General features: G+C 51.0%; 1 protein-coding gene across 36 annotated transcripts in view; it reads right to left on the bottom strand.

The window, feature by feature from the left end:
* Positions 1 to 24,453, bottom strand: part of KCNMA1 (potassium calcium-activated channel subfamily M alpha 1) — a 717,583-nt gene that overhangs the window by 495,183 nt on the left and 197,947 nt on the right. For all 36 annotated transcript variants that reach the window (XM_032839323.1, XM_032839333.1, XM_032839342.1 and 33 more), the window contains exon 2: positions 7,337 to 7,498. In XM_032839323.1, the coding sequence (XP_032695214.1) occupies positions 7,337 to 7,498 (162 nt within the window). The remainder of the gene's footprint in view (positions 1 to 7,336; positions 7,499 to 24,453) is intronic.

The following is a 24,453-nucleotide window of genomic DNA, read 5'->3' as shown; positions in this document are numbered from 1 at the left end:
GGAGAGAGGCAATGGGGCACAAGCACGGGCCACCAAGCCCAGAAGCCCCTGGGGGTCAGAGACAAACAGCCAGGCTGAAGCAGCCTGCTCCTGTGCCAGGAGGCTTTTCCTCACCCCATGAGCTATCCGAGGATTCATTTCTGAAACTCTCCTTCATTTTCACAGGGAGGCCAGAGAAGCCAACACACCAGCTAGTAAAATTAACAGCTGCTCCTTACAGAAGGCGCTGGGGAGGCTGGCTCACAGAGCACGTGGCCTGTAGACCAGCAGTGCAGACAAGCAGCTGGTGTGGCCAAGATGCGGGGCCTGCAGGCCTGAGCCGGGCATGTCCTCCGTGGCAGGGACTGGACTCTGGCTGCTGGGCAGGGCCCGGGGTAGGCTGAAAGCAGGAGATGCAGGCAGGTGGAGATAAACGGAGTGACCTTGCTGCAGAATTCCCAGATGCATGCCACTGACCTTGGGAAAGGGAGACCCATTAACTGAGCCAGCTGGAAACCTGCTGCTGAACTTGGGGAGGCCACCTGGCTCTGTCCTTTGTCTCCCCACCTCTGTGACATCATTTGGTCAAGGTTGCGGTCCCCTGCCAAAGGGGCTAGATGGTACACCTTATTCATGAACTTGTGCTGTGGGGAACGGTGGGGCAAATCCCGCTCGCTGCTTAGAAACACTGATAGTCATGGAGCAGCGGGGGAATTTAATGATTTAGTTCGGGGGCTGGCAAACGTCTTCTGTACAGGGCCAGACAGGAACTATTTTAGGCTGGTGGGTATTTTGGACTCTGTGGATACTACTCAATTCTGCATTGCAGTTCAGGACAAAAGCAGGCATAGACAATATGTAAATGAGTGAGCATGGCTGTGTCCCAATAAAGCTTTGTTTATGAACACTGAAATTTGAATTTCATATAACTCCACATGTCACAAGATATTCTTTTGATTTTTTTTTTTTAAACACCATTAAAAATGTTAAAACCATCCTTAGCTTGCGAGCTTGGGAGCCAAACAGGCAGTGAGCTAGATTTGGACCACAGGTTGCAGTTCACTGATCCCTGGACTACTTAAATGTTTCCCAAAGTGTGTTCTTTATGATGCCTACAGGTTTTTCCTAAGGAAAGGGTTTAATGGTGAAATAGGAATGGGAAACGTTGGGCAAATCAAAGCCTTTCTGCCTTTTTACCGCAGGACTTCTTTAAGCCTTGCATGTTGATATGCATTGACAAATCTCAAAAACAGGAGAGAAAGGAAATCTGTCCAAGTTCCAGGAAACCCATTTTTATCCTAGAGCATCTCCTAGATCTAGTTTTCTGAAGAAGCCAATTAAAGCAGTGAGGATGAAGTCTAAGCAACCGGCAGCGACGGCACCAAATGTGATCCTGCCTGTCTTTGAACTTCTCCAGTGACAGGCAGCTCACCACCTATCATAAGTGCCTGCTGGATTCAACGACTTCTCTGACTCATGTTTTCCCACCCAATGGTGCTGAGTCACAAGTAACAGACCTAGGGCAACCTAGTGCGCCCTTCAAGGTGAGTACAAACATTTCCTGTTTAATGATATAAAGAAAGCACCCCTTCCTTGACCTACTGATTCATATCCAAAATATAAACTCTGCATAGGATAAAATAAAGAGCCATTATTAAGTCCTGGAGAGCAACTGCCATGCATTTCTTTCCAAAGACACCTCCTCAGGGGAGTTTAAAAAAAAAAAAAACTCAAACAAAATCGACTCCCAAGTGCACAGACGGCAGGACCTTGCCCTTCACTATGAGAACATTCTTACAAAGAATGCAGGCCCGTGACATCTCTGGTCTTTCCGTGACATAGGACATTTGTAGGTGATTATAAAAATTTTATGTAGATTTGCCTGAAATGTAATAAAAAGGGGAGGGAGTGCGGTTGAGAGGAAAAGAGAGATGGAAATGTGAGCTGTGCGTGAACTTGCCATCAGGCAGCCCTGGAAAAGAAAAGTACAGGATGCTGATAAGAAATGTCAGCAGCACCATGAGTCACCTAAAGGGAGAAATGAAAGCAATAAATGTCACATAGTTGATTAGGCGCATACCCACGTGCAACGCCATTTTGTCCAACCGGTCCAATTTCACGTGCAAATGGCACAACAGAACACGTCTATTTAACCCTATTAAACCGACAGGATTATTTCTGTTTGAAAGGCGCATTTGATACATATTTTCTCTGGGGCCCCGGGTGATGAAGATAGAATGGCCCAGCCTGTGTACAGAATGTGAAGTAAAATGCCACACGGGCAATGCATTTAGGAAGATAAAGGGAAAGATTGGTGTTTTTCTTTCTCCTTCTTCAACAAATCATCCCAATGACAGCAAAGCTAGTAGTCTATCTTCTCAGTCCATGGATTAGATCTAGATGCCTCCTGGAACAATATTCAAATGTAGTGACATGGGAATATGGGGGAAAATAACCAAAAGGAACCGTTCTGGGAGTTCTATCTTTGCTCAAGGAGCTGATCATTATACGGACAAAATCCAATCTTTGAAGAGAAGCACAAATTACTGAAGGTATAAAGGGCTTGGCCCAAGCAATGTAGACATGTAGACCCAGCTTGCACCTTGAGGTGAGGCCATGCGTGGCCACGGGACATAGTGTTTTCTTAGAGAGACAGCCACTCAGAGATCAATGTAGGGATTAATAAATAAGAATGTTCAGAAATAAAATGCTTAACAGAGATGGGGTGAGTGTGTATGTGTGCCAACATTTAGCCGTCTGTGTTTCTGTGCGTCTGTAACTTTCCTCATTATAAATGGGTTCTCTGGTACTATAACTCTTGTGATATATTACAAGATTCCTTCTTAAGGAAGTTCTTTCTGCCTTTTGATATACTTATTAAGTAAGCAAGTAAACAGACCATGGGTCAGCAACCTATGGCCACGAACAACAGTCTGGCGCACCACTTGTTTTTGGCAAGTTTTACGGGAGCACAGTCACATCTGTGTATTGTCCACAGCTGCTTTCAAATGACAATGGCGGAGTTGAGTAGTTGTGACAGGGTCCCTAGATCTGCAAAACCCAAAACCTTTACTATCTGACCCCTTGCAGAATACCTTCCCAACCCTGAACTAGACTAACTCTACTAACTTTGGCTTATGATTCTGTAACGTACAACCAAGCAATACAAAAGCCTACTCTGTTTCTTGCCCTCCGTATTTACATATACCACCTTAATCTTAGAAAAATGTAATTAGCTCACCAACCAGTAAAGCAGAGTATAACCACAGACATGTAAAGTATGAGGAGGAGGGTAAGACAATCAGGACAAAGGGAAAATGAGCCAAAGGACGCATAGATGTAGTGAGGGGGGTGTGAAGTTGTAGAATGCAAATCTTGAGGTGCTGTGTGCTTTCCGTGGGCCATGAACTTGGCTCGCAGCAGCCGCTACAAGTAGAAGGCCATGATCCCTTTCCCAACTTGAAGTGTTCCCTGAAGGTCCACCAGGAAGACCACAGCAATCCCTGGCATGAAGAACTACCTATCTCCTGAGACTGTGCATAAAAGGAACAGCAGGTGTGGTGAACAAAGGCCCCAGCAACACCCCAACGGCTGGGAAGCATCTCCACAGCATTTACTGTTACACCGAGCAGTCCTGTGGCCAACTCCACGTCCCAAAGTGGACTTTACACCAATTCTTCCAGTATATTCCCAAATTTTGACATAAGCATGCGCCCCCTCTCATAATCAGAAAATAATAAGTATCTTTCATTTAAAAAAATAAATAAAGGAAGGAAGCCGCAACGCTTGTCAGCCTGGGGCTCACTTCGACGCAGAACCCCTTAGCCATGCGCTCCAGGAGGAGACTCAGTCCGGTCTGGCTCTCCTGAAGCTAACTAAGCCTGAGTGCCACAGCGAGAGACAAGGCAGGCTATTCCGAGACCCGAAGCCAAAGCTCCAGGTGGGAACTAGGAAAAGCGCTGCTGAATGGTGACTATCATTTATCCTTTTGCACACGGAGCCCTACAACTTTAAATCTAGTCTATCAATATAAATAGTTCACGCCCTGCATCTCTCCTGCTCACGGCTTCACGCCCAGGGCCTAGAATAGTGCCAGGGACAGGTAAGAAATAAGTACTTAGCTGCACGAACCATGTGCTCGTCTGAGAGAGCCCAGATAGCAGGTGTGTCTACAGATGTGCTGGGGTTGTCTTGGGGAATCTTTCCCAACCTGGGCCTTACCCACAATGCCTAGCTCTGAGACTCTCATCTGTGACAACGAGACAGGTAAGAAAGGGGCCCAGGTGTGGAGGCCAAGCTCCTGAGCCATGTGTCAAAAAATAAAATAAAAATTGAAAAGGGAAACTCTGAACAGCTGGATGTCTAGTCTTGCTTCCGTCCCATTGTTGCAAGGATAAACATTTGGACAGTTCAAGACAAACACAGCTTTGGGTTCTGCACAGGCAGCGCCGCGTTCTGGTGCGCGCTGAGACTTCCACGTGAAATCTGCTCCCTCCTCAGAGCAAAGCCCTGCCTTCTCCTGAAGGAGAGGCCTGTTCTGGAGGTACGGCCTGGAACTCCCAGACGTCTACTCTCCGTGCAGCGGGACCTGCTCTGCTCTGAGAGAGCCAGAGCGGCCTGGGCAGGATTTTCTCCAAGGAGACCTTCAGAGAGCAGCTGGCGTCACCACACTCCTCCATGCAAATATTAAGAGAATCAGACTAAACCACCTCAGCACCTAATTGGCTCAGACAGTAATGGCAAAATGTCACAGCCAAAGCGACAGCTGCCAGTGGCTTAGAAAAAGAGGCATTGTCTTCAACTGGGAAGTAACGACATGGAAAGAGCACTAGACAGGGAGTCCGGAGGCTTGCAGGCTCAGGCCTGGCTGGGTCACTTCAGGCTGCATAGCCTTCAGCGAGGCGTTGCCCTTCCCAACCCTTGGGTTCCTTGACTGTGAGATGGAGATGAATTCATTGACAAGACTGGCTCTCTTGCTTCCTTGTAATGAACCCCTACAGCCCAACAGCAAAATCAGGAATACAGAACAAATACAACATGCGCCTTGCCATGATCATAATGTGTAGGGCATTGCACAGTGCCTGGCTCACAAGAGGCTCTCGAGAATGTTACTGTGAGCAGGAGTATCAAGATGACTACTGGGGCACTTGGTCTGTGAGTTCTGCTCCCAAAACACCTCTTCCCACCTGCCTGTACCACTCGGTGCTCGTTCAGGACTTGCTGCCGTGGCCTGTCCCCAGCACCAGACCTCACAGTCCTGACTGACCCTCACACCTCAAGCTCCCGCCTCCCCAATCCGCCCTTCACCTGTCCGCTAGTATTTCTCTCTGCACAACCTTCCATCGTGATGCCCCTCCCTCAAAATCTCCTTTCCCTACAAAATTCAGTCCAAATTCCTTAGCTGGGCATTTGAAGACATGACAAGCTGTCTCCAGCCCACCTTCCCAGGTCTCTGTCCCCTCGGGTGACTCTGTGTTCACGGCCTGGTCCTCGCTCTCTCCATGCCATGTCCTTTCTCTGTCACCTCTGGGATGATCCCCTCTCCTCCCTCTGGGATGATCCCCTCTCCTCAACAGACATTCATGATGTTAGCTCACAGTTCAAACTCCAATGCTTTCTGCCTTATTGTTTATTATTTAGGTATTCTTCTCAGCTTCTGGCCCACTAAGTGGTCCCTTTCTTATTTCCAAGCTTTTATCTTTGATGTCTTCTCTGTCATGAAGCATGGGCTCAGTTCATCTTGAAACGGAAGTTTTAGTTCAAAGGATCTCCTCCCTGTGAGGTGTCACAAAGGCTTTCTTGATGGTCCCTATGTCCCCACACTCAGCGCCCCCTACACACACCCATACGAGGCTTGTACTCATCGCGTTTCTCCTCCAGACGTTCTTTCAGTAATTTCCGTCCATGGTGCAATGGAATTAGAGCATATTGTTTTCCATAGGGCTGGAAAAAACGCCTGGCCAAGTCATCCTCAGTAACTCTTGGCTGATGCTGATGACGATAATTAGGGCTGTCTAGAGTGCCACAGTGGCCACGTGGAAGAGACAGGCATCGCATCTGGGCAACCAAAGTGTCTGCTGAGCCTCGTCCACAATCACTACCTCAGGTAGACAACACACTGCCTGCGTTTCTTCCCACATGAATGCCCAGACCTGGAATTCCACCTCCACAAGCTTCCTACACAGAATCCACTCCTGCACAAGCACAGAAGAGCAATGGAGCCTTTACCGGAGACTCTGCAGGGAGGGAAGGATGGGGTATGGCGGCACAGCCCGCAGCAAGCCACCTTCACTTCCTCATTAGATGCTCCGTACTTCCCGTCTCTCCTGGTCCTACCAACCTGGGTTGTCTTGCTCCAGGCAGTAACTGGCCTCACCGGTTCCTCTCTCCTCCTCTCCCAAGCCCCAGCTTTAAATCTCTTCCCTTTCAATGTTTCCATCAACGAACAACAGCCACAGCTTCACATCCAGACTCTCCAGAAGGCTCAGCTCCCGAAAGCTCCCTCCATTAACAGAACCTTGACCTCCTTGAAGGCTGTCTGGCCACCACCTTTGTGACACAAGCATGATATTCAGTGTCTTATCCCCTCCCTCAAGCAGTTTGTGAGATATTCATTCTGAACGTAACACAGAGTTCTCCCCAAGAAGGATCCTGAGGGGTCAACTTTCACCTCCTCCCTACATCTTTCATCCCCTCTTCACTGAGCTTTTGCCAGGAAGCATCAAGGTTTTCAGTGTTCCTGCCCCATCTTTGATTCACCCAACCGTCAGAACATTCCCATTCATCCTTTGAGCCAAATGAGTCTTGACCAAGCCCCAGTTTCAGGCCCAGTAAGGGCAGCTTCCTGAATTGTAGCAAGAAATCATTTGGAATAGAGCATCCTTCTCAGGAGAACCCCTGTCCGAGAGCAGACCCAAGAGAGCCGATGGGCACATACAGAGAACTCTTCGGATCCTGGCATTTATCTTTTATGGGCTCTCTGCAGAATTCTGAGCACATATTGCTTCAACTCACTCTCCTCTCCAAGACTATCAAGCTGTGTATGTGTGCGTCTATGTGCCTGCTTGTGGATGTGTGCACCTTTGTGCATGCGTGCCTGCGTACACCTACCCTGCTGGCAGAGGAAATGCTCTCCATCCTCCCAACAGACCCTCATTGCCCCAGATGCAAATACCCCCTCAAACCACTAGCTTATGTATACAGAGAACCCGGCCTCTACTCCACAACCCACTGTTCACCCCCCACTTCTCAACAGTCGAGGCCTGAAGAAGCCCCAGGAAACATGGCGTCCCTCTAAGCAAAGGCATCATGGACCAGACAGCAGGCCTCCCCAAGGGGGAGGGAGTTGGGGACTCACCAGGACTCTGCCAGTCAGTGTCTGGGCAGATATCATCACCCCCGCCCAGTCCTTCACAGAGGTCATCCAGCCGACCTCAGCTGCCACTGCCTCCTCTTTTTCGTCCACTGGCTTGAGAGTGCCATCCGCCTGGCTTGAGCCATTGTTAATCTTCTGGGCTTCCTGGCAACAGAGAGAACAGGGTTGAGAATAGGAACCAACTGAGTTTATTAAACACAACCTACCCAAAAGAATCAAAGTTGAAAGGGTCCTGGCTGATGTGGGAACTGGCTTGAAGGGACAAGGGGCAGGGAGATGGAATGCATGATGGCTTGGTTTTCTTTTAAATCTTTTTCTTAAAGAATCTTTTATTTTCTCTTAAAATATCTTTGTGAAAGAAAGAATGAAATTGATCTCCTTCCACTTTAAAGGGAAAAAAAATCACGAAGCTCAGGACGGAAATCATCTCGTCTAGGGTCGGGAATAACTATGAAGGAGGTGAGGTTGGCATGCTGTGGTCTCCACCCGCCCAGCCTTCCTAACCAGCTCACAGGAGTGCTCGATCTTTCTTAAGAAAATCCCCAACTCCTCATCTCGATCTGTGTAGTTCAAAAAGAACTGAAGGCCCACAGTGGCTCTAGGAATAGAGACTGATTAATTAGACCATCCCATCCCATAAGCAAGAGCAGTTGGACCAGTGATGGTTACATGACCCATGCCAACCCAATACACTTCAAGCCTGGGACTTTTGCTAGAAAGAGTAGGAAAAGTAATCCTTCCCTGAGAATGAAGCCACCACAGAGGAAGCTATAAGTGACAGAATATGGATGTCATCATTTGAACATCTGAATCCAGCTGTGCCTGAAATCCACACCAGACCTTTTTAATTACAAAAGAGAATAAATTGTGGCTAAAAACATGCTTGAGTAAACAAGGTTGACTTCCTCAGATAAATGAGCCCCACATGGGGCCCTAAATCACATGCTTTTATATGCAATGTGTCCTCTGCCTACTTCTCCCAGAGAGGGTCAAAACTTACTCCCTCACCTCCCTCAAGTCTTTGCTCAATGAAATCTTCTCAGGCTACCCTTTGAAAACTCCAACTCGCCTTCCAATAGCACCACCTTTCTGTTTTATTTTTCATTCACAGTCTGCCTTGTGATACTCACTGAGTATCAGCCCCTTCCTGGGCCTACGAATGACAAACAAAATATAGGACACCCAGAGAAAACTGAGTTTCAGATACACATTTTTTACATGACACATAGCTATACTAAAAATATATTCTATAAAACATATATTTAACTGGGCCTCCTACTCAAATATCCACTGAGATTGTTTGCAGATACCAATGAAGAAAAAGATGCTGGGCCAATTATGTTCACCCTTCAATTTAAAAGCTTAGAATCAAATTTCAAAGCAAACACACTGTGAGTTGGAGCAAGGGAGAGAAACCAAGGCAGACATGAAAAGCTTGGTCTGCAGTAAGTGGGGGTAAGGCAGAGTGAGGAAAGGAGAGCTGAGACGCACGGGATGAGTCATCCTCTTGGGGACTTGCAAGCAGGCTGGAAGCTACTCCTGATGCACGGTTCTCCCCTTCCAGCCTCCATGGGCTCGAGGGAAGTCGAGAAGCCAGAAGGAGCCTCAGCAGCACTGGGGGCTCATGCTGTCTCTCCCGGTGTGTGAGGTCCCCAGGAAACTAGAACAATGTGAGAGGAGGCCTGTGGGGAGCCCCAGGGGGGGCCTGCTCAGGGCCACCTACTTACACCTGTGGACTCTGCCACCCAAGCCACCTAAGGCCAGTCTCAGTGGCCTGTTAGGACCCCGAGTCTTGACCACATGGAGATTCTGCTGGTGTAAATTCAGCTCTCCTGCCGCATGGGATCACTGGGACCCCGCACCCACTCAGATGGGGACAATATGGCCTGCCGCATAGACGTTGGAGGGATTAACCAGGGCCCAAAGGCACACAACACACTTTCAGTTCATTAGTCCTGCCACCTCCTGCCTCTCCTTGAGCCACTGGCACTAGAAAGCAGTGATTCTCAAGTTCGAGTGGGCATCAGAACCACTCGGAGGCCTCGTTAAAACACAGTGCTGGGCCCCGTGTCGGAACCTACCGATGCTACCAGCCCGGGAATCCCACTTTGAGAACCACCATTCCTAATCATGTTGGCATGGCTTAATCATCCCTGCCTGATCTAAAATGGGACACGGATCTGAACCCCCAGCTCTTTCCAAGCCTCTCTCTTCACCCGGGACAGAACACCACCTGTTTCTTTCAGAACCCAGGGTTGGGGGTGGACAAGGGAGAGGTGGGGGCAGGGCAAAACCCTCAAATCAGAGGCTCTGTGTCTCTTTCCAAGCAATGTCCACCACACCCCACCCCAGCGATCTGTCAGGGCTGGTCCACGGTCACAGGCTGCTCCTCAGCCCAGGCTCCACAGCCACCTGGCAGACTGGCAGACCTTGGAGGAGAGAAGCCGCCTGGAAGGGGCCAGGAGGCAGGGAGTCCCCCCCAAGTCCCAGTGGTTTCAGTGCATCAATAATTCAGAGCACAAGAGGTATACTGCAGAGAATGCCCTTTTGCCAGCCCTCTTAACTATTGTTTTACAAGGCATTCATTATTTTAATTACTTTATGATAGGCCAGGAAAAACACAGACTAAAGAAAGATAATGCCCGTGTTATTATTTGCTGACACTAGATGCCGTGGGCTTAATTACCACCGTGGGAGGCAGGCCTGGGGAAACGGCAGGACAGCAAGGAGGCTGGGGTTCTGGGGGGCCTGCTGCCAGCTGGCCAGGGTTGCCACCTTTGGCCTCCTCCAGCCAAAGCACCCCTTGCTAGCAGCAGGTACAACCCCTTCCTCCAGAGAAGAGAGGGCAAAGGCCCGGAGAGGTTGTGTCTTTGTGGAGACACAAGGCAGGGAAGGAATTGTAAGGGACAGTGCGCAATATGACAGTGACTGGCCACCACTTATCAAGCCAGAACGGGATGCCATCAACTAAAAATTAAGTGCTTTCCATGTACAATCTTGCTTAGAGCTTACAATAATCCAGCAGGCAGGTGCAGTTATCGCCATTTCACAAACAACGTGACTAAGAGCAGGTATTGCTTACAGGAAGGCACAGAGCTTGAGAGGGCTGGAGGCAGACAGCCCACCGGGGCTTGGTCAGCTCTGCCACTGACGAGCTTATGAGCCTCACCTCCTCCATGTAAATGGGGATCAGCAAGTGAACCCCAGCAAGACGGCGGCGAAGCTTCTGTCAGATAAACCATGTGCAGTGTTTGGCCTGGTGCTGGGCAGCCAGAGTCCCCAAGACAGAGCACCCACTGTTGGGACTGGTTGCCTCTAAGGATAGTCAAAACTGAACCACATTGTTTGGTGGCACTGAGAGGGATGCTAATGGACCCAGGCAGGACACTGACCTGGAGAGAAAACTTAGTAATTATGGAATGGAGGATAAGCGAGTAGAACTTCTAAAAGCTATGATTTTTCAGTGAAGCAAGGGGCCCTTGGGAAGGAAGGCGCCATGACTTCTGGAGGGACTCCAGCCACGTGGCACCCCCTAGGACAATGGGGGCAGGGATTCCTACAAAGAGTGGGCCCTCGACCAAGGGGCCTCTTAGATCCCTTCTGTTTCTGAACTCCATCAGATCAACCTCCCACTCGAAATGAGGAGACTGAGGGCCCGAGGGAGGCTGCCTCCTGAGTCCCAGGACACTGCTCTCTCTCCTATGCCCCAGGACCATGCTGGGGGTGGGGACCAGTGGGCAATGGTGCTTTGCCGAGTGGCAAAGAGGGCATCCATCAAAACTTCCACCTCCCACTGCAAGAAGGACTCAGCGGCCCTTCCAGGAGGGCTCCTAAGCAGGAGTCAGGCTCCCTGGTATCAGGAGAGGCCTGGCCCTGATCCCCACTCACCCTCCAGGAAGACCACTGTGTACAGGTCCCTCTGTTCATGTAGGCATGTGTGTGAGACAGAGAGACCCCACAAGCTACAGGCTCCAGCTACCCTAGCCTCAGACAGGACACCAGAGATTTTCTGAAATGGAGAGAAGGATGCCTGAGGGAGAAGAGAAGAACGGGAAAGGAGGAGGAGCAGGAAAGAACAAGACAGGAGCGTGTCCTAGAAGAATCAGATCTGGCTACAGCTGTTCCCTTGAGAAAGGGGCTCAGTCTTAACTTCGGAGGCCACTCCTCCCTCCAGCTCTGCCCACTCTCCCCAGTTGAGTCTTCCGGAAAACAGGCCACAGCTGCCTCCTGCAGACAACACGGGACATCTAATGCCAGTGCCTAGATGGCAGGGTGGGGAGGGCTGCAGGGCGACAGTACAGGTCCAGGGGTCTGAGGGCCCGGTGGACCAGTCCCCTCCTGCTGCCTGCTCACATAGGAATCTCTTGCCGGCCTCACCCCTGCTGTGCCTTCTCCTTCTTCCTTCGAGCAGCAAGTCCCTTGATGACTTCCTGTTGGCGTGGCCACAGAGGGCCTCAGTCCTCCTCTGTCACCTGTGGCCAAGGGCCCGACCAGACCACACTCCCCTGGTGCTCCCTGCACAAGAGCACATGTCTGTTGGATGCTCAGGCATTTTTCCTGAATCGTAAGATCCAACACCCCAAAGCCTCAGAAGGGACCTCAGTAATCCCTTCAGATGCCAACACCCCTCTCTATACACATGACAACACTGCAGGCTGGAAGGGAAGCCACATACCCGGTGTCCCCCACCCCCGCCCCAGCCCCCTCTCTTGCTCTTACGCTTGCTGCCTCCTGGGCAAGATGGTACATCCCCTCGAATCTAGCCCAAGGGAACCAGCCACTCCCAAACACATCCCTCCACTGCACCAGCTTGCAACCTGGAAGCTGGGTGTTCCTGGGCCTGGCAGAAACTGCTGGGCCAGGCTTTGCATGGAGCGGCCGTGGCAGGGAGTAACCTTTCTTGTCTTCAAAGGGCCTGGCTTTCCCCAGGCATGAGAGCAGCCCTGGCCCAGTGCTGGAGAACAAGCCCATTTTACTCCCAGGACCTCCCCACCCCCAGCCTCCAGTCTTCAGTTTGGGGAACCCTCTCCATCTCCCATCCTTCCTGAACTGGACCCAACATACTGCAAACTTCAGGTGTGGGCTGTGGTAGGAAGAACTCTGAGAATCAAAATACTCAAATCCAAGTCGAGCTTTTCTGGATGGCCTTGGACAAGTCAGTTCATTTCTCAAAGCCTCGTCTATAAACAGCAATGAGTGCTGCTTTGTCATGTGATGAGTGGAGCACAGCACTTAACTGTCTTATGGGGGGTGGTGATGGTGGCATTGCCTTCCTCTGGCTCAGACAGGAAGCAATGCTGCTCTGGAGAAAGGAGTCCCGGCCCCCAAAGCCAGGCCCTGAAGAACACATGGCTCAGCTCTCAGATCCCCGCCCAGCTGTATCTTACAGGGCAGGGCCCCCGTTATCTCCCTGAGCCCCAACAGGATGTTGGAATTGCCGAGTCCTGCCAGGTGGCCCACTGTGCTGGCCCCACCCTCCTGTGAGCTCCCGCCGCACCTGCTCCTGCCTGGCTAGGCTCACTCATCCCGGGGTACACTTACACCCACACCTGTCGGGCTGAGCCTGGTGCCAAGGCCACCCTGGGCACCACACCTGCTGGGTGACTGCAGAGGGGAGGGGGGTCAGCCCCTGGGAGGAATCCAGAGTTCCGGTGCCGCTCCCTGCTGGGGCTGCCCCCAGAAGCTCCAAGTCTGCCTCGGTTTGATTTCATCTCAGCAATCCGGACACTGGCTCCTCGTCCCAGATCTGGGAAGTGGCTTAAACACTGCTCATCTGGGAGGAAAACTACTCTTAAAAATGTAAGTCAGATCGTGTTGATGCTGTGCCAACACCCTCCTGTGGCTCCTCGTCCCACTTGGAGGACAAGTCACAGCCTTCACACAGTCCAACGCACCCAATCTGTCCGCGCCTGCCGCCATCCTACAAGTCTCCCACTCACTCACTCTCTCCAGCCGCGTCAGCTTCCTTGTGCTGCCAGAATGTTCCAGACCCACTCCTATCCTGGCTAATTGCACTGGCTGCTCTTCCTGCCCCCAGAGAGCCCCACGGCTGCTTGCCTCACCACTCTCAGGTCACCATCACCTTATTACTGACAGCTTCCCTGCCCGCCCTGTCGAAAATGACACCCACCCCACACTGCCCACCTGTGCCCCACTCTATTCCTCCTCTGGGCAGTTATACCACTAGCCTGCCTGCTTCAGTCCTCTTTCACTGTCTGTGAACTCCATGAGGGAAAGACTCATGTTCCTTTATGTCATTGCCATGTCCTCAACAGTGCAACACTGTGAGCTCTATGGAAGCACCTTCCCAATCTTGGTGAGAGACAGAAGCCGAGGGTGGGAAGGAAGGGAGGAAGGAAGGAAGGAAGGACAGAAGGAAGAAAGGAAGTAGGGAAGGAAAGAAGGAAGGAAGGAAGGAAGCAAGCAAGCAAGGAAGGAAGGAAAGGAGGACAGAAGGAAGAAAGGAAGCAGGGAAGGAAGGAAAGAGGGAGGGAGGGAAGGAGGAGAGCTGCAGCACATGGGAAGTCAGTTCCAGGCACGCACAGCTTCTAGAACAGGTAGGATTATGGATCCGTAGTAACGAGACCACCGCTGGCTACTGTGGTTGAGCTTGACCGCAGTAACTCTGTACTGAGGCTGTGTCACAGAGGCCCTGTGACATAGGCCCAGGAAGACACAGTCAGACTTTCAGCCCAGCTGTCTGACAGCAAGAAGAGGTAAGTGCCTGTCCTGACATCTTCCCAGGGAGACCGTGAGGAGCAAATGGGATCAGATGTGTGGAAGGACTGTGGGCTACTGCACAGGGCCCGTGAGAGTTTATAGTCATCATGAGGGCTCAATCTGCCCCACTCCAGGTTATCACATGGATGGCAGAGATCCTTCTGCGAGGTCCCTGTGCCTTGAGAGGGTGGTTAAATCAAGGACAGAGACACACGGTTCCTTTCTTGGACAAAAACAGCTTGGAGCCAAAAACCATCCTTCGTGGAGCAAATGCATCAAATTAGAAATGAGCACGGCCAAGCTGACGGGCCGTGAAGCCTTCCTCCTAAGCATCGAGGTGCCCGACGCAGATGTGGCCGGAGGAGGGGATGCAGGTGATCCTGAGTCCTGCAGGGCCCGAGGCACCTGCGGGGTAGGAATCAGACATGGACCCACCTCCCCCACCATCCCTGGGGGCCCGGTGGGGTGGGGTAGAGGGGGGATTACAGCAGGGGCAGGAGCAAGCCCCATTCCCGGAAATCCCAGGCCTGCATCCTCTGTCCAGAGCCTTGCACCCTGGGATATTTCCTGGATGCTCAGCATCCCCAGGGCTGTGGAGGAAGGAAGGACTGGAAAGCCCCGTCTGTCCTCTCCCTCCTGGGTCTTACAGGGAGTCCTACTCCATCCTCACGTTTCCCTGGTCACCATCGGAAACTCATTTCCTGGAGTCTGTTGAAAGATTCTGTTACTGAGTTATCCCGTCCCCCTTCCCGGAACCCGAACCCTCACCCCATCTCCAGCGGCAGCTCCCCACCTCTCCTGCACCCTCTTATCCTTGAAACTGACCCAGCGGCCCAGCGCGCAGTGGCCCTCAGCTGAGCACAAAGCAGGAGACCTTCTTTCCTGCCGGAGGACTGGGGGCGGACTGAAGGCGCCCAGCTGGAAGGTACGAAGCTGCCGCTCGAGCCCCGCCTTGCCCAGAACACGCTGTGCCGCCCTGACCAGTCACCTAGCCTCTCTGAGCAGAGCCCTCTTGTGAGAAATGAGAAGGAACTGGCAGTTAAGCCCATCGTTTTCTGTTGCTGGGGGCCCAGCCTCGTGTATTCTGTGAGGCACCCCAGGGAGTCAGCAAGGGAGGGCAGAAGAGGCAAGCCCCGGCCCCCCGTGAAAATCCAAGCATCTGCACTCTGAGCCTTTTCTCCTCCGAAGGAGGTGTTTCCTGTGGGGGAGGAAGTGTTTAAAATCCACTGAGTAAAAGTCAATAGGTCCATTGTAGCTTTGAAAAGATGCTTTATTTCAGGGTGCCAAGTCATGATCCCAAGGTCCTGGGATGGAGCCCCACATCGGGCTCTCTGCTCAGGAGCAAGCCTGCTTTTCTCTCTCCCTCTGCCTGCTGCTCCCCCTGCTTGTGCTCGCTCAAGCTCTCTCCCTCTCTCTCTTTCTCTCTCTCTGTGTCAAATGAATAAACACAATCTTCAAAAAAGAAAAGAAAAGAAAGAGAAGATGCTTATGTCATGGCAATGATTATAACATTCTGGGGGCACAGTCTGGCCTAAGACCCAGAAATGCCTGAATGTCAGCATCTGTAAATGCATGGGGCTCCCGGGACCTCCACGCAGGCCACTGTCTGCGTTCCTCCACCTGAGGCCTAAACGCTGGGGAATGGTCCTCCAGACTCCCCCACTCCTTCCAAACAGGCTGAGAGGAAATCCCTTCACGGCAGCCTCTTTCACATCCTGGGCGTGTGGCCCCGCACAGGATTCTCCCAGGTACTGATAATCCTGCGTATTAGGGATCAGACCGATTACCTAAAGCAGCTCAGGCAAATAAAGCATAATGTGGGCACCACCAGCTGGGATGTCCCTGACAAGAGCTCTGCACAGGAAGGAAAAGGAAGAGGAGGTAGCCCTGACCTCCAGGGGTGGGCGAAGCAGGGCAGCTGAGGATCGGGGCCCCACCTAGAGCTGGTGTAAGCTCCAGGTGAGAAGTTCCAATTATCCGACCCCTCTCTTGAAGGCCAGAGACTCCCCTGCACCCCAAAGGATCCCCATCTGCTCTCTGGGACCCCTCATGTGCAGGAGGCCCCACGTTGGTGCCAGAGGGCCCTACCCAGCAGCTATCCCCTCTGCCAGAACATATACGCTCCACCTCCGGGGAAGGGGTACGGCGCCCACAGACTCAGGCCATAGGAGCTATAGAAGAAGCTCAGACAAAGCCAAGTGCTCTGGGAGGTCAGGAAACCACCCGAATTTCCCAGGGGTTCTCCACCGTCATAAGCTACTTCATCAACACAGGCATTTGTAGCTATAGCTTCTTGGGTTCACTGCCCAGTTTCTCACGCCTAGGAGCCCCCTGCGCTGTGTGTGAATAACCGCTCTTCATAGGTCTTTGTGGGAAAAAAGGTGACAGCAGAAAAAGGCTGGGTGACCTTTAACAAGGCACTTAGCATCTTTGTGCCTCCAGTTTCTTTGTCTCAAATTCAAAGGGGCTGTGTCAACGCTCCCCAAGGCTCTGTCTGGCTTGCAAAGCACCCGACCCTGAGGTCTGGATGGCAGGCCCCTCGCTTGCACGTGTCTCTGAATGCGAAGGGCTGGGGGAGCAGGAGGCCCTTTTCGACCCCTGCCGGGCACACACCTTGAGCTGCTTGCCAGTATCCCAGGGACTGAGGAGAGGCTGGCCCTCAGGAAATCCTGCCTTCCCTCCCGCACCCACAGGCCAGGTCCTCTACTGGCGGTTTTATACCACTATTTAATCCTCATAGCAAGGCTGTAACGTAGGAATGTCATGAGACTCAGAGAGGCTGAGTAATTCCCAAGATCACTCATCTAGTAAGTGGCAGCTCTGAAATTTAAATCCAGTCTATTCTAAGCCTAAAGGCCATGTTTTTCTTCTCTTCCTTGCTGCCTCGGGATAGGCAAAATGTACAAGGAAGAGAAGGGATCTCCTCATAAAATGCTGCTTATTACTAATGGTGAAACAATCATCTTATACCCCATGGCTTCCAGCAAACACAACCTTGCTGTTCACACATCTAAATCTGGTCATGCCTTGTGGGGATGGGGAATTGGAGAAATGGCCCGGGGAAGGGAATTCCAACCTAGGAACAGAGTGACCCATGGGATACAATGTCCCGTAGTGAGATATGTTCTCAAATGGCCATATTTGCTGCTTAAACCTGAAAGTTAAGCCCCAACTTTTAGGACGAATGTATATATCTCAGCCAGTACTCAGCACACACAAAGTAATAATCTCCTTCCCCTGCAATTGGCTTCACAAATGAGAACATGCTTGACAGTCCAGAGTTCACCACTGGGGCCTCAGAAACTGGAACTGTATTAGCAGAGACCCCCCACTCTGATTCCTCAGCAGAGTGACCCAGGCTGGGTCCAAGTGGGTCTGTTCTCCTGCAAAGACATGGCCTGTGTCTGCCCTGGGAGAATGGCTCATTAACCACCTAGATGAGAAAACTATTACAGGGCCTAAGTCAGAAGACAAAAATCATATTTGTTTTCTAGTTGAGGAATACTTTGTAATCACACTACGCAAGTGAGGCAGAGTCCGAAATTCAAAAGGATTAATAACAAATCTATCTTTCTTGTGTCTTGGTAAATCCTGTGAACAAGACTGCAAGTGATAATCACTATTATCCCCATTGTGAAAATGGGAAACTGAGGCACTGACACTCTCTAAAGGTCTCTGGTTAGCACGGCAACCTTCCAAACCCCAGTGAGGACCATGATCTCCGTATCAATCCCTTTCCTCTGTAGGAAGAATCTTGCATTTTATGAGAAGGCAATCTCACATGCATTTTTCCTTCAAGGAGAGTACTCAAATCCCCTCCAAAAAAATTTTTTTTAGTGAAATGAATCTCAGGGTCACAGAGCCATAGAGGTCAAAGTTGCAAGGAACTTTGGAACTTGTGCAGTCTGATTTTATCCCTTCAGAAAGGGAGGGCCGAGGGTCATGGAAGGGTGGGAGACTTCCCAAGGCAACGCAGCCCGTTCATAGAAGAGACTGTGAGACTGTGTAGAATCCCTCATGGCCAAGAGAAGGCACGAGAAGCGTGGGAGGCAAGGGTGTTGTTAGAGAGCCAGAGTTGGCCTCCTGGCTGTCCCTCCTACCCACTGTGCCATCTAGAACCCCATCCTAGCCTCCGCTTTCTCGCTGGAGAAACAGGCTCACAAATGCCTTCCTCGGAGAATATCTGAGTCCCAGCCATCGGACAAACACAGAGCAGGAGGGGAGGGCTCAGTAAACAGTATTACCAGCTAAGTGACAGACCAGGCACTTGTATGGCCTCAGAAACAAGCAGCTCAAGGTCCACAGCTAACAGAGCTGACCAGGATGTGAATCCTTATTTTCCAAACAGCAAACCTCATTTCTGTCCACTTCACCAAAGCGGAGGCCAAATCTGGCTTCTAGTCAAGACAGACCGGAGATGCATAACTAAGACCCACAGGAAATCCAAAACCCTCATCTTCATAAGAGAAGGCAGAGATCTCCATATCGCAGCCAAGTTAACTTTTATGACTCAAGTTCGTTGGGGGGAAAAGGCACATGAATCAAAACAGGGATGTGGACGTGGTTGGGGAACAAATGAATGTTACCCAAAGACAAGGCGTTCTACACAGTGGATAGACCAGTCCACCTGGCCAGGGAGGGTCAGAAACTATTCCTCTCTCTCACCTTCCACCCGGCTTCCGAAAAGCAGCCCAACACCATTTGGATTGTCCTCTTCCAGAGGACTTACTGAGAGGGAGACAGTAGAAGGTCACGAGGGGAGAAGCAAAAGGAAGGGAGCCCATCACCACCTGTGGATCAGGTAGTGGACCGGGCCATGTGGGCTCGGCTCTCACTCTCCACAGCGAAGGATCCTGGGAGGTTGGCTCACAGGCCCTCTGGTCCCAAGGACCATGCACGTTGGGCCACACCACGGTGCCGCTCCAGGAGGGAGTCTGGAAATGAAAAGCAATAGCATGGCGTAATGATGTATGTCAGTGAAGGATGGCCAACATTCCTCTCCAGGGAAGAACTGTCCTTTTCTTTGACATTATGTCATCACTCCTTCGTTGGGTATTAATTTGCCCTTTTAATGAAATGACAATGATGGTAGAGCTGGCATCTGACGGTTTCTTTTTTATGTCCATGCTTCTCAAAATAAAAAGCTGGCAACCTTGGGATAGTCTCTATGTTCTTAAGTGTAACTGAGTAGCCCACGTAAAGTCTAGGAACTGCTCACCTCATCCTCATTCTGTAGATGGGAAGTTAAGGCCCAGAGAGGCCAGGCTTGTAATGGCCACAGCCTCCCTACATGGAGCTTCGGGTGTATCTGCCACACCCATCAGGGACAGCCCAGAGCCAGGAAAGGGTAGGGCCCAAGGGATAAACACAAGGTCCCTCAGGGCTCCAAGAGCTCCGCTGTGCCCATCAGGAGAGCAGGAGACAGGCAAATGGATCCACTTTCAGGACTCGGGGCCATACCGAGGGCCCTGAGTTCCCAGCCTCACTGACCGCTTCTGAAGTCCTCATTCCTACTGCGGTAGGAAGTGCCCAGAACCAACGCAGCTGCAGCCACGGCCCCACACCATCAGTCGGGGGACAAGTGGGGAGAAGGAACCCCCCAGCATCCCCCGCAGGTGGGAGGAACTACTTGGGTTGGCGAATGCCCACCATATCAACAGAGCAATACAACGTGAAAAGGGGAGTAACCTGTGAGTAACCTCAGCAACGGCCCAATGCCCCGAATGAGACAGACCACGTCCATCCCCTTGGCTTGCCGCCCTTTCCCTCATACCTAACCTTGTGCACGGGGATGCACGCTCTCCATCAACCCCCGCGACACATCCACTGCTAGAGGCCAGTGTCTTGACCCAACTTGTTCGCTGCGTACCTTCAGAGCCTGGGGCCTGCCTTGCACATACTAGGGGCTTAACATTATGCTAAAAGAATTATTGGACCATTTCTGGGTTTTGTTTTGTTCTGCCTTGCCTTCCCACTGTTCATATCTTCTGGAGTCTCAAAATCCTCCCCAGTTCCCACTGTCTGCTGCCTAGAACCCCTCAAGGCGGGCTCTTCAGGCCTGTCTGCTGCTTTCCGGGCTGCTCCCTGAGCTGGCTCTCCCACTGGATTCCCCTGATAGGACTTGGTCCTCCTTAGCACCAACCTCTGTACTAGCCGGTCCCACTCCTGGGACACCTACTCCATTGCTCTCCCTCAATGAAATCGCGGGGAGCCAGTGTACATCCTCTCCCTGGCCACAGCCCTTCCAGCTCTCCCTACTGTCGGTTCCTCTCACTTGTCACCAAACAGGCAGAGGGCAGCAGTCTAAGCTGTCCTTTAATCCATGCATGTCACTTTGTCCCCATTAGGCTGAAAGCAACTTGAAGTCAAGGCTCAGGGTGTCTGGCATGCAGCCAGCGATTAATAGCTAGCTACTGATGGAGTGAACTCGAAGTCTGCTTCGTAGGCCCTGGAAAAGCAAGCCCCCTCCCGGGCACCTCTGATATCCTGACTAAACCAGGCCAGTTTCCACAGCGTGAGGCCAGCACCAGCTCCCAAACCGTCGCGCCTCGGCAGAGCTACGTTTTCAAACACAAACACCAAATCCCAAACGAGATCAGATGTCATGAGGCTTCGGAGAGGCACATGCTTCACCAAACATGTCAGTCAAAAAAGATGAATGTTCTTGTTTACAAAAGGATTTGTCCCACTCCAGGAAAATTTCCACCACGATTTAGGACCTAATCCAGCATGCGCCGGTAGACTTCTCACCGAATGAATGTCGTTCTGCCGCTTCCATTTGCTGAACGCGGGATGGGGTTTGGCTGTTCAGGTCAAAAGAGTGGTCCCAATTAGGGGGTCCTACTGCCTTTCCCAAGGTGTAATATGACCCCCATTCAGGAAATCGAGGCCCAGCAAGTCCGAGAGACCTCAGGAGGAAAGACAGATGGCCAGAACACCGGGCCTACGACGCACTAGGGACCAAGCAATGTCGGCGGCCACCCAGCATGGGCGCCTGGGCTTAGATGTCCGGGGCTCTGCAGAGCTGCCCACCTCCCCGTGCTCTGACTCCGCACTGGCCTCAGGGAGACTGGGCTGGACTCTGAAACCTCAGCCTCCTGTGCTCCTGAGTTCCCACAACCCTCGTCTGGATCTCGGTTTCCAGCACAGCAGCCAAATACAAGACAGTCTGCACTGGCTGTGAATGTGAAGTAATAACAATGATTCAACGGCCGGGGGAGAAGCGAGGGGACTTCTATTTCTAACCGGTTCAGATGATGGCTTCTCCTTCTGGATCCCTGGTGGGAGCCGGGAACGGTGAGCACCCCAGCACCGCAAAGCCTCTGCTCTCTACTTGGCACCCCTAGACCCATCAATCTCCTTCCCGTGGCCTGGGACCCCTCCAACGCTGGGCTCAGCAGCTGTGAGAACCTTCTTTCTCAAAGAAGGTTTTTCCAAAATTATATCAGGTTTCCTTTTACCCCAGCTTGTCAGCGGGGGACTCTTTTGCCTAACATGGTTGAGGAATGTCTTAGAAACTGGTGTGATTCAGTCTGGCTTCAGAGGAGGTTTTCCGCCCAGACAGAGCACACGGAGTGTCTGGACGCCGTGGCTCACTACCCCCAGGGGCACCCGCACCCTTTCCCTGGCTCCGGACCTCAGTCACCAGGGCACACTTGAAAAAGTGGCAGGTCCAGACCCAAGATGAAATTAGATGTAGAAAACAAGTCAAAAGGAAGTCAAAAGGTCTCTGCATACACTGGGCCTCCTTTCCTGTGACGGCATCCTTCGCATCCCCCCACCCAGGATTGTGAGATGCCAAACCTAATTCCAGGGCACCCAGTATATTGAGGAGCTACTGGGGAAAGTGAATCAAAAGCTGAAATCTCAAAAGGCACACCCCTTTCTTCCAGAACAGAGGACAAAGCCATTCAGCCTTCTCCTCGGATGGAAATTGCTTTTCCCCTCCTGCCTGTTGAGACTAGCCTCCTTCTGCAAATACAGACCATAATCAGACAGGGGCCCAAGACAATTGTTAGAAAATGCAGTTTGCAAAAATGTCTGTAATCTGAATGTCAAGTTTACTAATGAATTACTACTCAACTGTTGTTAGTTCTGTACACTGTCCCCTGAGGACCCACAATCTCCCTTGGATGAAAAGAAATGTGCTTTCCCTCCATTAGTGCTCCATCTACTGTGCTCAGGAGGGCCACACCAGGTGGGCATGGGGACGAAGATAACACAAGGGGAAGCTTCCTTTGAATCTCACCGGTCTCCTACTGTAAAGATCTAACAACCTGGGGCCCCTGTCTGAACACTGTGGTCATCACCCCCGAGCAGGCATCCCGAGAGCCCTGCGTTTCCATAGCAACAGTCAGTCCAGCCCCTAGAACTCCCAGAGGTGGGACATCCTTTGTAAGGGCAGCTCTGGAAGGAAGGTCGGATTATTGCCTCCAATCCCAGTCTCTGTTTTTCTTCTCCTGCTATAGCCGCTTTTCTAACCAGAAGTCTGCCAGAGATAGTTTTTAGCATTTCTTAGCATTGACACATCAAAGGTGAAAAGCAAGCCAAGGAGAAGGGACATAGAAGTTTCTGGGGTACGGGCAATATTCTATTTCCTGACCAAGTTGGTGGTTCTAAATATCTTGTCATCATTATTCACTACTTTGTACTTTTATGTTTATATACTTTTCTGTATATTTGTTTTATTTCACTATTTTTAAAAAGACGTTAAAAATACATCAGCCAAATGGTTCTTAAGGGACCCATCATCATCACCTACATTTATTAAATATCTTTTGGCACAGGACAGAAGACTCAGATTACAAATGACTCTGTGTCACAGTCCTGGACAACGGAACCAAGAACCAGAGCAAACTTCATTGAAAGTCATGGGTCTTGGGGCACAGCCAGGGGCTAGGCACCAGCCAGAAGGAAGACGTCAAAGCAGAGGTCAAAGGCAATCAACACAGCCATAGAAGGGATGGGCTAGAACCCCCAAGAGGACTTGTCGGTACAGCAGTTGCTATTGGCTCAGGTTAAAGACTGTGCCTATAAACAAGGTCACAGGGAAGGGGGTGTGTTTTATGGTTTCTACCTGCCACAGAAGGTCATAAGATGAAGTAGGCAGGGCCCTGGCCATCAGAGAAAGAGTGAGCCTTCCACTACCCTGCACTGCTCCCCTAGCCCTTCCCTGCACACACCTCACACCATCATAAACTCATCACTTTGCTCATATCAGATTCATTACCTCTTCCCTTCTTCCCAAATCTTACAAGTTCTTCAGGATGCAGTTTAAAAGCCACTTCCTCCATGAAGCCTCTCTAGATCTCTTAATTAGAATTACCATCTCCCACTGGTGTTTGTTCAACACTTACTCTCTGTTCCCTAAGAGAATTACTTGCTTCTCTGGTGAGGAGCCCTCATTGCATTCGAGCACTGTGGATCTATCCATCATTCCCCCAGCTAAGAATCTCGAGGTCAGAAACCTGATTGTCTTAGTTCTTATAAATATAGAATATAACTATATTATCAGTAGAATCTATTCCTTACGATTTTATTTATTTATTTGAAAGAGAGAGAGCAAGCATGAGTTGGGGGGAGAAGCAGAGGGAGAGGGAGAGAGAGAAGCAAACTCCCCACTGATCACAGTGGGGCTTGGTCCCAGGACCCTGAGATCATGACCTGAGTCAGAGGCACACACTCAACCAACTGAGCCACACAGATGCCCCTATGGAATATATTCTATACTGGAGGTGTATGTGTGTATATCTACATTCTTATTCTACATCTAGCGCTCTGCCAAATGCATATGTAGTAGGTGTGCAACAAGCAATCAGTGTTGATTAATAGACAGGTTTAAGAGGAGGCAGGCCCAGCATCTAAGACTCACGTTCTCTGGGTTGTCAAGTAGCGCACAGAGCTTGTGGTGGGTGGGGAGGGCGGGGGGAGGTGTGAGTGTCACAGATGTCACACAGAGCCTTCCAAAATCCACATCTCTCCACCTTCATTCTATCTCCCTCAATGGACGGCCTGCACCGCCCACACTTGCTCCAGTCCTCCATCCATTCCCACACCAAAGCCAGAGAGACCTCACAAACTCTACATCATGCATATCATGCCATCATGCCTGTGCTTCAACTCTTCAGTTAGTTCCCACTGTTCTTAGGGTAAAGTTCAAAATCCTCAGCATGGCCTTCTGAGATGCTCTTGTATGTCTGGCCTTTGCCTGGCTCCTTGATGTTCCAGACATACTCGACTTTCTTCCATTCCTTCAATGAGTGGTCCTCCCTTCTGACTCATGGATTTGCATGTACAATTTCTTATAACAACCGTCTCTACCCGGTCATTTTCCAGACTTCCTACCCATCCCCAAGATCTTTCTCCAGAGAGCCTTCCCT

The sequence above is a fragment of the Lontra canadensis genome, unplaced genomic scaffold (genome assembly GCF_010015895.1).
Source record: "Lontra canadensis isolate GAN:19392208 unplaced genomic scaffold, GSC_riverotter_1.0 scaffold3, whole genome shotgun sequence".
In the NCBI taxonomy this organism is placed as follows: domain Eukaryota; kingdom Metazoa; phylum Chordata; class Mammalia; order Carnivora; family Mustelidae; genus Lontra; species Lontra canadensis.
Note: the sequence above shows the minus strand (reverse complement) of the source record. Positions and strands in the feature narration are given on the sequence as shown.